This window comes from Podarcis filfolensis, assembly GCF_964270895.1.
Source record: "Podarcis filfolensis genome assembly, chromosome: 17".
Taxonomy (NCBI): Eukaryota; Metazoa; Chordata; class Lepidosauria; order Squamata; family Lacertidae; genus Podarcis; species Podarcis filfolensis.
The window spans coordinates 29,399,987-29,415,332 of NC_139621.1; the positions used below are offsets into that span (position 1 = coordinate 29,399,987).

Consider the following 15,346-nt stretch of genomic DNA (forward strand, 5'->3'; position numbering starts at 1 on the left):
CAGACGTTTTACACATCTTACGAGCTAGCTCCCTGTTTGTTTTCTTAAAAATTATTCTGGTATATTGCCCAAGAAGACATATTCTAACTTCTGTATGTTTTCCCCACCCACCACCAGATAGACATTCCATCATAGAGGGGGCAGACATTTATTCCACTTGGACTCCTGCTCTCCTCCCCCCATATACCCCCATGCCCCCCAAAATTGGTTTGTGTCAGGAAAATCCACAAAACAACATGTGAGGGGAGGAAAGAGGGGGATCATTTAGTCAGGCAAGTTGAAATACTTGTGCTGACAGAGGAAGCAGAAGAGTATGATGTTGAATTCCTACCATAGAAGAAGACCTTCCTCCCTTAAACCACACGTAGCTGTTGATCTACCCAAATTAGGTTGGAATGATGGAGAAAGTGTTGGAGTGATCACAGCTGTAAATCTGTTCCCTAGAACTTGTTACCGATCCACCTCTTCCAGATGTTCCACACACCCCAAGTGAGGCCCGTCCGCAGTATGGGAACCACTACTTTAGGCAAAATCCAATGGTAACTTAGGGATGTGTGGGACATCTCCACCTCCCCTCTCCCACAACGTTGATAATCTTGGTGAGACTCTTTAGATTTTCCTCAAATTTCCTCAAAGGTTTTGCCTGAGGAGGAACCACTATCCCCCCCCCCCCAGTTTCACTTCAGGGGAAATTTCTGTGGCATCTCAGTTTTCTTGCTACCCATAAGGCAATTTGCTATAGTTATGCTGTGCACTTGCTGTGCAGGTGAGTAGGTCCTCTCACCTGGGAAGAAATCGCCTTGCTTGACTTCCTTCATGTATCACTGAAGTTACGCTGTAGATTGAGTCTTTCTTTTTCTCACCTTTTTTCTTTTTCAGAAAACTCGGTACGAAACCTACGTGTCTCTTCTCACAGAGGGAGCCGGCAAGGAGTTGCTGAGCACCAATGAGAATGACGGCCCGGGACTGAAGAAATGCCACTCAAGCCCCTCATTAAATCAGGAGTCCCCTCTTAGTGCCAAGGTGAAGCGTAACATCTCCGAGAGGAAAGACTATAGACCCGAAACACCAAGCATCAAGCAGAAGGTTACTTAGGGCAACTGGGGCAGGCTGGAGGAACAACATTATCACTCGCTCTTTGATAACCTGTCCTTTGCAAAAACAAAACAAACAAAAATTAACACATCTGCCTGAATGGGGTGTTAGTGACATTTTCAATTGTAAATTTTTGTTGTTTCTGTACAGGTTGTTGGAGATGTTTTGGCTTCTGACTTGCATTTGCCTAGTTCATTTATCATAAAGCAATTGATCCAGTCCTTTTAAAAAGAGAGAGAGAGAGAGAAGGAAAATAAGGTACAGCAAGGGAGAGATTTGATGATGTATTCATCTCTCTCATCTTTTTATCTTACTTTGTTGGCTTGTAATTTTCATATCTCAAGTCATCTGCTGCTTTCCTGCAGTAGGGCAAGTTAGCTGGACAAACCGAAGCTTACTGAGTCGTTTAGCTTTGTGAACGGATTCTTGCATTTCCCAAGGTGGCACATTAGTAGTCTCACTATTAAAAGAGATTAGGTGAAACTGCACATCCTTGGAGAAAATTAAGTTTCCAAGTGCTGCAGAGCTCTGTAACTAGCATGTGGTGGGAGCCATGTGAATTGCTAGACTGTGAAAAAAACCCAGTTGTGATCTCTGAGCCCCACACGCTGTAAGGGGCTGAAAAGCAAAGGAGAAAAAATGGAGTTAACAAAGCTAGCATACTAGATTTAGACACCAAGGAAGGCTTTTGGTGATCTGAAATGGCTCCAACCAAAACTGGGTTATTTTTCCATTTCATTGAAGGTCTTATCCATGGACTTCTCTGTTTTATCAGCAAGTTGTGCTACCTGTACAGTTTTCAGCAGTATCTTAGTCATACAATTGCTGTACAGACAGCTGTAATGTGTATTTATTTTCCATTGGCATTACGATCCTCCTCCAGAAGTATGTTCAGGCACTTTATAGTCTAAAAGACTGCAGCTGAGAATTTCTCTCTGAATGCTGGAATGTCTGAAGGGACAGCATGTTACTCAGTTCCCTTCTGTAACTAAAAGTCACGGAGACCTAGAGATACGGTGTTTGGAATGACAGCTAGATTCTTTCTTCCTACAAATGAAAAACTGGCTCCATTCCAGCCACCCTGTGCCAGCCAGCAGATCCCTCCAGCTAAAATATCACCCACCATAGATAATGCCCTCCACATTCTGTTTCCTTTCATCGCAAAGAGAACATGGGCTAAGAATAAAAAAGATAGATTTTCCCGTTGGCTCCCAGAACAGGCAGCTCAAAGTTAAGGACACACATTGCTCCCGTATGTGATGGATGAGGAACCTGCGGCTGTTCAGCTGTCGTTGGACTGCAACTGGCATAATCTCTGGCCATTGGCTATGCTGCCTGAGCCTGATGGGAATTCAGCAAAGTGTCCACGGGTTCCCCATCCCTGCTGTTGATCTGGGGGCAGTGTGTGTGTATGTGTTTCTGTCTGTCACAGACAGGGTAAAGGGTGACTTTCCCATGAAGCCATCTGCCTCAGAGATTAGGAAGAAGGACTATAGTGACATGCTGTACTAAGTCAAAAGCCGCCATTTGCCAGGACACAGGCTAGGCGCAACTAGAAGTGTTGCTCTATCCCTCAGTCTCTGTGGCGAAAGGCGCATGTTCCTGGCATTGGCGGTCAGAGGGGCAACTAGTTGAGATTAATCCAAGAAGTGGGACAGGAATCCCTTGCCACCTGCACCTTCCTAGGGAGACCCAACCTATAGCTGAGAATTGTCAGTCCTGTTACGTTATGAAGGGCGAAACCAGCCATTAATGTAGACCGGTTGATAGTTACTGTGAGAATGAATGAGCCCAGAAGTGTGGCATTTGTGAGGCAGTGGCTCGCAAGTTCTTCTGCCGTAGCTCATTTTTCACCAGTGGTTCAGAAAAGTCAGCAAGCTGTCCAGTTATAATGAGAAGAGAGAGACAGCAATAAAGTGACAGAACCGATTAGCATTGTCTGAGAAGGAAGAGGTGACCTTGGCTTCACTGCTCTGTGTATCGTCTCTGGTGGAGTGCAGGCAAAAAGTGAAGATGACTTTAAAAATATGGGGGGGGGGGGAGGAAACACCCACTGTTTTGAAAGCTAGGGAAGCAGGTAGAGGTGAGAAAAAAAGAGAGATTGCAGTTACCAACATGTGCAAAGCCATGATATTGCATTGTGATTCTCTCTGGCGTTTTCCATAGATGGAACAAATTGAATTATTCAGGAGCCTTCTGTGTTGCTTGGCTGTTGGCCTCTATGGCTGTTTGCGGAGTGTTACTGAGTGGTGTTTGCAAACTCTAGAATAGCAGTTTTTCTTGGAATGGCTGCGACGTAAGTTCTGACATGGTGTTCATCCTAAAGCTTGGAGTAGGAATTATCAGGTGGTGGGTGGTATTCACCTTGCTTCCACTGAAGAAGTCACGGGGTGGTCACTATGCCTTCGCACAGTTAAACCACTGTAGTCTGATGATCAAAGGAGAGGTAGCGACTCTTTATACCCTTCCCTTGGAGGTTAATGAGCTTTGCATCAGCTAAGATTTGGGAAGGGAGGATACATATTGCAGTCATGCAACAACTGGGTGACCCAGTTATGACTCTTTTGAAGGAGAGATGACTGTGTGTGTGTGTGTGAGAGAGAGAGAGAGAGAGAGAGGGAGTGCACAGAGGAGCTGATCCAGTATAATGCCCATATTTGCGTTGGCTACAGTATGCTTTAGGGTGCCCAGATGCAAAGGAGAGCTGGGCTCTTGTATATTTCTAACAGCTTTGTAGGAGTTTCAGGCTGAGAAAAGCTGCTCCTTCTGAGTCTACCTCTTCTTCAACTGTTTAAAGGCACACAAGCACTATCTTCTTTTGCATTTCCCCCATATACACCCACCCCTTGACAATCTGCACTGTGGGGCAGAGAGCTTTTCTCTTGGCCAGATAGCACTGTCTTGGGGGGTCTCATCTGAGAGGTGGGTGATGCAGACATTGTTGGAGGCTTAGGGTTGTACTCACTGTAATGCCTACTCAGAATAGACCCAGTGAAATTAATAGACACAACTAATTTTGGGCCATTAATTGCAGCAGGTCTGTTTTGAGTGAAGCTTAGTTGAATGCAACCCTTAGTACTTGGTACCACTTTCCAGGTGCAAATTGGCAGTGTCTTTTAGAGCAGTGGGTGGCTTTGTATTTTGGGGGACAGGAGTACTTGTTTTGTTTGCCTGACAGTGGTCCTTGGGCTGGAACTGCCTTTTGTCCAAACCTGATCCCTTCACTGATGGTTCTATGAGTCTAAGGATGGTTTGAGTTTGAGCATGGCTTCTAAAGAGAATGAAAGAACTTTAAATTATAGAATATATATATATATATATATATATATATATATATATATATATATTCTCTACACACACACACACACACACACACACACACTTTGAGTATTATTTTCTTTACTGAATGAATGAATCTGTGGGTGTTTTAGTGACCTGGATTGGCCCAAAGGCCAATGGCCATCTTTGCTTTAGAAAATTGGCAGGGAGAGGAGAGCTGAAAACAGTAAAAGAGCTGAGTACTGGTAGTTCAGGGAAAGGAAGGAAGGAAGGAAGGAAGGAAGGAAGGGCACCTGGGGAGATCCGTATCCTCAAAGGAAGGTTCCCCAGTGAAACATTCACCTTGCTCTTTTGCCCATGGATAAAACATAGCTACTACTGACATGCCATCCTCTTTTCCCCCCACTTCCTGTTGTTGAGAAGCTAAGGATGCAAACTGAGCCCGTTGTACACCGCGTTCCTGTGTGGTAGCTTAAAAAGGCTGGGTAACCGCAGAGAAACCTTCTGCTGATCATTTTGCAGTACTACAGGGCACCAAAATAGCCCCCGAGATGGCAGTTTTAAGTTGCACAATTGAAAGCTGGAGTGTGCTTCACACGTGCTCTCGTTCGCAATGTGTACCATAATGAATGCCGAAGCCTCATTGTGAACGTTGGCGGAGCAAATAAATTGAAATGTTGCATTTTATATCTGTTCTTATTTATTTATTTTAAGAACCGTAGGGGAATTCTAATTATTTATTACTAGCAAAATGTCCGTCATGATGACGGAAAATTTGTGTTGAGGGAATGCTTGTAAATTGCAAGGACAACCCCCACCCCACCCCCTTTCCCACCCTGCGCCTCTCAGACAGCATCTCTGTTAGGCCCAAGAAGGTTTTGCTTTCAGTGCAGCATTGTTCCCAAGAGTAGCTCTTTGCTTTTTCTCAAAGCACTACATTTATTTTTCCTGTATATTTGCTTCACGGGAGAAAAATGAAAAATGCACTTGAGGAAGCTAAGCTTTTGTCCCACCCCTGGTGACACGAGGACTCCTGCCATTTGGGGCTCTGTTTCTTGGTCACGCTAGAATGTGACTGAACTGTGGGTTACGGCTTTTATATACATTCAGATACTTCTTTTATATTCACTTGAGAAGCAAGCTATAGTTGTTCTGATCTAGCCTTTCCATAGTGGTGATAGGGACATACATACTCAGACAAAGGTGAACGTTGATACAAAAGTACATCCCTACCTGGAATTATAAGCCATGTGCTTGACCTTAATTGGGGCTGGTTATTCCTTGAAATTATGCCTTGTTATTCTTTTAATCCCTTCTCTTTCTTCTTCTCACCCCTCTTGGCCTTAACTTTCACCCCTGGATCTGTTCTCTGCGCAACAGCTCCACATTCCACAACACAACAGTGCAGAGTAGTTTCTACATCCATGTGTATGTTAACTTGGCTTGTACAGTATATTTATAAATACTCTGTTGGTTGTACAGTATATTTATAAATACTTGGTTGGTTGGTTGGTTGCTTGCTTGCTTGCTTTTAAAATTGAGAATCCACATAGTCCACAGTGTAGTAGCAATCTGGGTTTTCAAAAGGAAATAGGATTGCAAGCAGCGCTTAACCTTCTGTACAAGAATTGACCTTTAATGGAGGGTGGCCGACTAGGCTCAATGGGGCACTGCTCCACCCATGTTAGTCTCTCCTCAGCCAGTTCCCACTAGCCTACCTTCTTACTTAAAACCAGTCCAGGGAGAGACACTGGCTGTCAGCTTCTTCCCCCTTAGTCTCCGTGTTGCCCTTGCAAAACTCAGCGCGGGGGGGGGGGGGAGAATTGGAATAAAAGTAGAATTAGTTGGCTCTACCTCTCATTGGCACTGGTTCTGTCTACTGTTTGGGCTCCCTGCATTCCACCCCACCACCTTCGATGGGCACCAGCCAGAACTGATGATGAGGTTATGATGAGATGGCCAAAACAGATTTGTAAAGTGTTGCTTTGTCTGCTCACCTACCGCAAGTAAGAATTGTCTCCAGGGAAACCATTCAGGATAGCTTTAGAAAATTCATTTACACAAATGACTAGCGTGGGTATGTGTGGGGAGATAGGCTTATAGAACTTTGGGTGTTAGTGGTTTCTGTGGTCTAACTTGCAAAACTGGCCCAAATGCATCTTCAGCCGATGGGTTTTTGCCTAATCAGGTTGCTCTCACACAAACTGAAATGGTTGGAAAGTATTCCAAATGCTGATTGCTCCCCATCATGTGCACATGCGCACAGCTCTCTAAGTCAGTATTTCAATTTTCCTCTGAGGAGTCTATAAGTAAACTAAGTTCTGCTAAGCTGAGATCTTGCATCTGTTCCTGTTTTATTGCAATTAAATGCTAAGTAAAAATTATGTTAAAGAAAAGAAAGAAAGCTCTTCGTTCATTTAAAAAAGACGATTTGCAGCCTAGCCATTGTTCAAGGAGTCATTTATATTCTCCTTTAATTGTGAATATGACATTCCTGAGCTCAGGAAGCTTCTGGCAGACAGTTTGTATGGCATATGTGCTTGCTTTTAACATCTTGCAGTCATATCTTGCAGCTTCTACAACTTGGCACCTTCCCTTTGCCAAATTTGTGATCTGTTCCCAGGATCACTCCAAATGGTGGATTAAATCAACTTAATTTTCCGATTTGCAGTGTGCCCTAGGTACCATTGTCTGCAAAGAGGTAATGCGCTCACGTTTCTCAGCAGACAGACTTGTCTGAAAATCAGTGATTGATTTAAATTCCTCTTTCAGACTGTCAAGACTGCTTTAACTGGTACACAGCAGAACAAAACTGTCTTTTCATCAGGCACTGTGCTAGAGTTTACTAGGTTGCCAGACATGGCTGCAATTTTCGGAAGAGATTGGGGTCTTTATGTGAATATTTTTAAGCAAGCCTCCCTCTCTAAGCCTCAGCTCCCCGTCTGCAATAGGCAGAAGATAGCACTGGGCTGCCAGATAGGGTTGTTGCATGGCTTGCTGTGATAATTTATGTTCAGTGCTTTGACCACTCTGGAAATGTTCAAGTGCTAAGAATGATTCTATCCAAATTTCTGGATTTCATTTTGAATTTGGGCAGAATGAAAAGATGAGGATGGGAGGAGCATAGTGGTTCAGAACCACGTCTGGGCTATTGCCAAGGAAAACGGGCAAGATCATGAGGCAAAACATGAACCTTTGCTAAATAATGGGTCTTGTATTCTTGATGAAAAGGCCTGTAAAATATTTTGGACAACTGGCTAGTGTCTCCTCAAAATAAAAAAACAACAACAATTCTTTATAGAGGCATATGGTAGCACTTAGGAGGTCATACTGCATGTGAATTTTGCCTTGAGAACTTGAATAGACTGGCAAATTTAGAACTTAAATTTCACCTTTGTACTAGTAACGTGTGCCATGCCTTTTAAGTGACTGTGTGTTGTATGACAGGTAGCTGTTGTGGCAGAATACAATAGGTCTCCTCTTGTATAATGAGCTTATTGTTTCTGGGTGTTTTGTTTTAGTCATCATTTCCTATCTCCCTCCCCCCCCCCAAAAAAAATCAGCTGTGAATGGATGTAAACTACAGCAAGCAGTTTCCTCTTTTTCAGATGCGGCTTTAGGAAGGAATCGGCCAGATGCATTAGCTATTTTGTTCAATTTACATAAGGATTGCTGGATAGTAATTCCAGAAATGTTCCCTTTAGTCCAAGCCTTTTCCGACTTCTGTGTTCATAGCAGAGATGGCATTTAAACAGCATGTCCTTCCCACTTGTTGCGACTTACGTTTAAAGTTTTTCTGTGTTTAGAATAGCGGTTTGTCTGAAGCAGCTGTAGCCACCTTTGCTCAATACATAGCTGCAGTGAGCTTTCCATCCTCCCTTACGCAGAGGTATGTGAGATTCAAAAGCTTACATATTCATGTGACATTAGAAGTTAGTCCAGTCGGGGCCCACTTTATTTCTTTGTTACCTCTTGAAGAAATGGCGTAGCTGACTTGACATTTGCAGTGACTCTGAGGGTGAGGTTTTATTTATTATTTCTAACAGGGAAATGCCAACTCAAGGAGATCTTTCTGTACCATTGTTTTGTGGTTATTCATTTGATTTCTTGGTGGAGACATTTCCCTGTCAAAGCTGATTGTAAACGGTTAGTGGGAGTTTAAATTAGTACTGCTGCATAATGTGTCGGCATATGAATCAATCGGTTGTGCATAGCAGTACTGAAATGTGCTCATGGGATCAGAAATACCATTAACAGGGACTTCATGCCTTGCTTCTGTTTCAGTAAAATGCCCTTAACACTTGCTGAGTTCCTCCACTGAAATTATACACAAGGGCTGGGCTGGACCCTGCTCTAGGTCTTGAAAGCCCATGTCCTGAGCGGTGAAGCTTTCACCATAGCAACACCGAAAAGGTAGCACTCCATTTCTCTTCTCTTGGATCGCCCAATGTCAAGGAAGAACATTTAGAGCTTACCCACACTTTAACTTTTGTCCCCCTCTTTCCAAGCACAGGTCTGCACTTAAAAGTTCAGGGTCCAAGCGTTTTATTTTTCCTCCGGAGCTTTTCCTGCAAAAACCTGCTCTTTAGCACTCAATCAAAGCAAACATCCATTTGGCTTGTCGTTTGCTCCGATTAAGCTTTAAAGAGCGGGTTTTTGTGGGGACACCTCAGGAGCAAAAGCGGGGGGCGCTTGGACAGAGAGCTTTAAAACATGGACTGTACCTGGAAAGAGCAGAGGAACGCATGGATAAGCCCTTAAAGTCAAGGCAGAACATGGAGCTCTTCCCTTCCTCCTAAGCTTCCCCTCTCACCTCTAGTTCATCTGAGGCCTGCACACAGAAGAATCAGAGTTAAGATGGAAAGCATATCTCTCAAGTATCCCTCACATTGAGGGACATAGTGCATTACGCACCACTGCCAACCTCCAATGACTTGATGATCTTATCTCAAGACAAGGAGAGTAGGCCAGACTTTTATCAAAGGTAATCAAAAGGGTGTCCTAATGAAAAACATGTGGATACTATTGTAGAAGGCAGCATGTGGAAGAGTTGGTGGTGGTGTTGAAGACTGCCATCGGCTGTGGTGGCTTTTGACAGGTCTTCAGAGCCACACACAGTCAAGAGCATCAGCCTTGAGTTCAGTTGATGGAACTCCCTCCTACAATTCCAGCAACCATTGAGAATGCTGGTGTCGAGGTTGAACTTCAGCAGTCCTATACACAGTTGCCACCAAAATGGTTTGTTCTTGCTGGTACGAGTTTGTAGAACATGACCTCTCTGGGGAATGTTGATCATAAGCATAATAGGAAGACAAAACAATTGTTCCTGTGCACTCATGCACACACATACACACAAACCTGCGTGCATGCAAACCAACTGGTGCAAATTCCTTTGTTACCCCCTTTATTTTTATTTTTTTTAAGGAATTGTCCGTGTATATTCTAAGCTAAAATCTAAACAACAACTGAGGTTGAATTGTAGACTATACTGGCCTTCATCCCGTTACACGACTTGAGGTTGGAATAACAGACTATAACCCTAACCATGTAGGTTACCTGGCCTCCATCAGTCTTGGTTCATGACCAACCCTTTCCCCTAATTGTTGTCCTTCCTCTACTGTTCATTGGCCAATTGTACTATTGACCAGTCATTTTCTTCTTAGATACGGAGTAGATTTTGTTATGCCAGGCAGGATCCTGAAGCTACCCTATGTGCCAGGATTCTGCCCATGAAGGTTAATTTCTCCCTATGGGAACAAGAAGGGGCAAAGCACAACCTACTTCCTTCATACCAGTAGCCAAAGGGTCCAAAGCATTTTGTTAATATTCTCTACAGGTACTATAGCATTTCCTTTAAAATCTCTATTCCCTCTTTACAGGTACTAGAAAGGCAATTTCATATTTAATGAAGGCACTTATGGAGATCCTCTTCCACATGGTAGATGGACTCACTTATGTGGATATTGTTTTTATATCATTGAAATAATATTTTGGGGATTAAGTTTACATTTGCTTTTGGTTTTTTTCCTGTATATAAATACATTTCTGTCTGTTTTACCATTGCTGGAGTCTCCCTTCTATGGTATGCAGACAATAATTTGCCTGATGTTACAAAGCTGTGAGATATCGTAGTTTTTCCCCCAGCCCCTTTCTTGTGTACATGTTCATGACCATGACAACTACGTTTTTTAAAAAATGAGTTGGAATATTCTTGCTTTGGTGCAACGAAAACATAAAGCCTCTTGGATGGATTTTTGTTTATGGAAGTGAACAAGCTGGTGAAGGATTTCACTTATGTATATGATATATGTATATGTAAAAACAAAACAAAAAAAACTAGAAAAGAAATAAACCAAATGTATTTCATCTGCTGGAACGGAAGGTCATTATTTTAGCTTGCCCTATGGTACCGTTGCCAAAGAACAGCATAATTATCTAATTGGTTTTCACTTTCTCTGAACATCCCCACATTGTGTGTCATGTGTAATAATAATAATAATAAGGCACAAATCCCCATTCAGTTAATTTTTTAATTTTCCCCCCAATTTTTAAAAATTGATATTCAGTTTAAGGTAACATTTCGTTTTGCAGCTCCATCAGCTTTCACTCCCAAGTTTTTGTGGGCTCTTGACCCAGTGGGCTGTCAGCGAACACTGCTAGTGTCCTGAGGAAGATTTTGAGCATTTATCAAGCATGGTAGTCCACTGGAAAAGCTATTAATTCATATTGTGTTCGTTTGTGCATTTTTCACCCATTGAATAAAGGCATATCACTGGCCTATGAAACCATCCTCATAGTCTAATCCTCTCAATGCTCAGATTTCCTTGGCCAGCTTCTCTGCTAATGCATTAGACCATTCTTGTCCTGTACACCCAGTCTTTTCTCCATGGAATAAATACACTTGTTGACAAACCTGGTGACACTTATGACAATTGTTTATTTCTTCCTTAAATCACTATTTAAAACAAATCCGGTCACATAACAAAAAGCATAAGGACAACAGGTTGATTTTTTTAGGCTGATAATTTCAGGGTAAACATTTCACATGAAAGACTGACCACTGGATAAGACCCAACTACTTCAACCATTCGTGAAATATTTCGCTTCACCTATGTGTAAAAATAGCAAGCAAATACATGGCAAAGTTCTAGTATGTTTTAAAGGCTCCCTGGGACCACACTACCTCATAAGACATTGGTATATATTTCCCAAACAACATATATAACCTCTGAACCCCATTCCCAAGCCTGGTATCCCCTCCTTGCACCTTTCATCCCCTGTGCTTATTGACCTTGGGTGGTTGCCTCTGGATCATGTTTTGACCTGAACTGAGTCTCTGCACTGGACCCTGACTTGCTTGGATGGTGTTGCACCTTCAAACCTGCTGTCCTTGGTAAGTGTTCTGGTAAGAGGCTTCTATCTCCTGGCACTGGGACATTAGCCCCCACTGGAGTTTGACAGTCAGCATCATAAACCCTTCCCAGCACATCTCTTGCCCAACACAGAGAAGGGCTACTTTAAATGGCCAAGCTGCCTTTCTTCTGGGAGAGAACCCAAGATAGCATACACGTGATTCTCAGGCAGTCAACCCTCCAGGAACTGACCAGATGCAAACCTGCTTAGCTTCAGTAAACTGGTGGCCTTCAAACCATATTCTGGGACCGTGTTTATCTGTCTTAACGATTTGGAATTGATGGAAGAAGTTGAAGTTCTTGCTTTTCCCATCTTGCCCCGAGAAGTAGGTATGGTGATGAGAAGTTTTACCAATAAGATTCCTGTTTGCCATTCGGTAGTTAAAATTAACCTGATATGCCAGCCAGCCAGTAAGAGTCACGCTCTTGATTTTACCCAGTTTTGATCAGGCTGTTCACCTATCCCAAAATATTACGCTATTACATGAATGTTAATGTCATGGATATTCACCATCTCTATATCATCTTCTCTCTCCCCCACCCTGCCACTGACAGCTCTGATAAGCATTTTCTGCTGATCCCTTTAATCTTTACTCATCTCGATTGCTCAGAATACATTAAGAAAGAATGGAATGGAATGACAAAGCAGTAGCTTCAGATTGCAGACTGGAAGACAGGTGTGCCTATTTTGACTGGGGCTGTATATTGTGCATTCAAGCCAAGGGCAGCCTTTGTTCGTTCATTTAAGAAACTCACATCCCACCTTTCGAGTGGGGGGGGGGGAGGAAAGGAAAGGAAGAAATTCTTGCAAGGCAGCTTTACAAAATCTTTAAAGCAGGATCCAATAAATGCACTTAAAACCAACCAAATCCCAAAAAATAACAGCAGTCACTAACAACCAGCATGCATCATGTGTCAATCAAATGCTGAATGAGTAAGAAGCTTGCACACTATTAGATTATTGCACTATCAAAGCCATCTTTGTTTGTTACTTGCGTGTCAAGGTATGCATGTTGACATTGGGGGCAGGGCATTTAGCTCTGCCCTCCCCAAGCCATGCAGCTAGAAGAAGAAGAGTTTGGATTTGATATCCCGCTTTATCACTACCCTAAGGAGTCTCAAAGCGGCTAACATTCTCCTTTCCCTTCCTCCCCCACAACAAACACTCTGTGAGGTGAGTGGGGCTGAGAGACTTCAGAGAAGTGTGACTAGCCCAAGGTCATCCAGCAGCTGCATGTGGAGGAGCGGGGAATCAAACCCGGTTCACTAGATTACAAGTCTACCGCTCTTAACGACTACACCACACTGGCTCTTCCTACAGCTGGATACCTATTTTGGGAGTTCTAACAAACCTGGTAATGGTAGGAGTCACATAACTTCAGGCATGCAGCTAAATGTGAATAACGTGAAGAGGACTTGGGTGACGACTCGCCTATTGAAATGCAGCTTTGGAGATCAAACATCACAAATCACGCTTCCATATAACCATCCTAAATCCAGTGTTTTTCAATGGCATACATTTAGTTGTCAGTTATCAAGTATAGAGAAGAGATCGACGGATGAACAAGCATGTGTGAACCAGCCCTTTGAGACACATTGAAACAGGTGTGATGGGTAGTAGGCTACATTTTTGTACTAGTAAATAAATACGACACCCACCCCTCTTCAGGGCAACTTCCCTCAGTCAAACTTTTCCAGGGCTCTTCCCCCATTCCCGCAAACTGTGTGTTCGTGTACAGTGGTACCTCAGGTTAAGTACTTAATTCGTTCCAGAGGTCCGTTCTTAACCTGAAGCACCACTTTAGCTAATAGGGCCTCCTGCTGCCGCTGTGCCACCGGAGCAGAATTTCTGTTCTCATCCTGAAGCAAAGTTCTTAACCTGAAGCAATATTTCTGGGTTAGTGGAGTCTGTAACCTGAAGCGTATGTAACCTGAAGCGTATGTAACCACTGTATATGTCAACATAGGTACCACTGTATATGTCAACAGTGAACCGCAGCAAACCCAAAACACATTTGCAAGCTTATCTTTGTCGCATGTGCATGTTGGTCCAGAAGGACTCAGAAAGAGAATATGGGAAAGAACAGAATTTCCAGCCGTTCAGCTTATAGGCACAGTTCGTGATTTAAAGCACTGTGTCTGAATGCCATTTTTTTGTTGTTGTTCCGGAGTTTCCCCTGCTAAAATCTCTTTAAAGTGCAATCGGAACAAACGTCAATCCACAGTATACCTGAATTGATGTTTGCTCCAGTTCAGCTTTAAAGAGCGGGTTTTCATGTTGAATGCCTGGGCCAAAAAATATTTTAAATGCTCGACACAGAGTGTTAGCTTGCAGACCTCTGTCTGGAAAGAGTGATGTGAAAGCCAAGTATGAATAAACCCACAGTCTCTCAGCCTGTTACCTCTTTCCACCCCCCGATTATATCATCAACATTTTTAGCATATACAGTCAAAACACAATTCCGTCTTTTATTTTTGTAGACTCTCCATCCTGTTTTCCATGGAGTTGTTGTTTCTCCCCTTCTGCTGCACCCTATCTTCTATCAAATCATAACCACAATATTATAATCTAATTACTTCTGTTGCTCAAAGCTCTAATCCTCCTTGCGAGCTCATCACAGTGGCGGAGGAACAGGGGGGGACACGGGGGGAGCGCACCGCTCCCTGCACCATCGGGGCCACCCCCTGACACGCGCCATGCACCCCCTGTGCTGGGCACCACGCCCCTGCAGGCGGCATGCCACACCCCCAGGACGCATGCCACACCCAGCAGGTGGCATGTCACACCCCCATGGGCGACATGCCACACCCCCGGGACGCATGCCAGCCACACCCCTGCCTTCTCTCCGCCCCCGGTGACAGAGCGTGCAGCTTCGCCACTGGCTCATCATACAGTGGTACCTCGGGTTAAGTACTTAATTTGGTCCGGAGGTCCGTACTTAACCTGAAACTGTTCTTAACCTGAAGCACCACTTTAGCTAATGAGGCCTCCTCCTGCTGCTGCACCGCCGGAGCCCGATTTCTGTTTTCATCCTGAAGCAAAGTTCTTAACCTGAAGCACTATTTCTGGGTTAGCGGAGTCTGTAACCTGAAGCGTATGTAACCCGAGATACCACTGTACTATAATATTTCTTTAAATAGTCCGAAAAAGGCATCCATTCTTCCATAAAGCACCCATCCTTTTGCTGTTAATGTTGCCAGTTCTGCCTTGTTCATCACCTTACTTATCTATGCTTCTTTGGTTGGAATTTCTTCTTCCTTCCATTTCTGCGCATACAGAATCCTAGCTGCTATTGCTATGTACATAAAAGTCTAAACTACCTCAAAGAGTTGTGAGGATAAAATGGAGAGAGGAAGAGCCATGTATGCTGTCTTGAGCATGGTGGAATAAATGCTTTAAAAAATAATAATGAATCATTAAATTAAAGAATACTGCCACCAGCATTTGTAATGCCAAAGAAGAGATGAGTAGGGTTGGCACGTTACTTCCAGCAGACCTGAAATCTTACCAGCTGCGTGACAGTCATGCAGTTGTTAAAGGCACCAAAGATGTGGCAGGG

At 43.5% G+C, this 15,346-nt stretch overlaps 1 protein-coding gene across 7 annotated transcripts in view; it reads left to right on the plus strand.

Annotated features, from left to right (window-relative positions):
• Positions 1-10,740, plus strand: part of PSD3 (pleckstrin and Sec7 domain containing 3) — a 160,088-nt gene extending 149,348 nt beyond the window's left edge. For all 7 annotated transcript variants that reach the window (XM_083592969.1, XM_083592970.1, XM_083592971.1 and 4 more), the window contains one exon: positions 880-10,740. In XM_083592969.1, coding sequence (XP_083449095.1) covers positions 880-1,095 — 216 coding nt within the window. In that variant the 3' untranslated portion in view covers positions 1,096-10,740. The remainder of the gene's footprint in view (positions 1-879) is intronic.
• Positions 10,741-15,346: the final 4,606 nt, after the last annotated feature.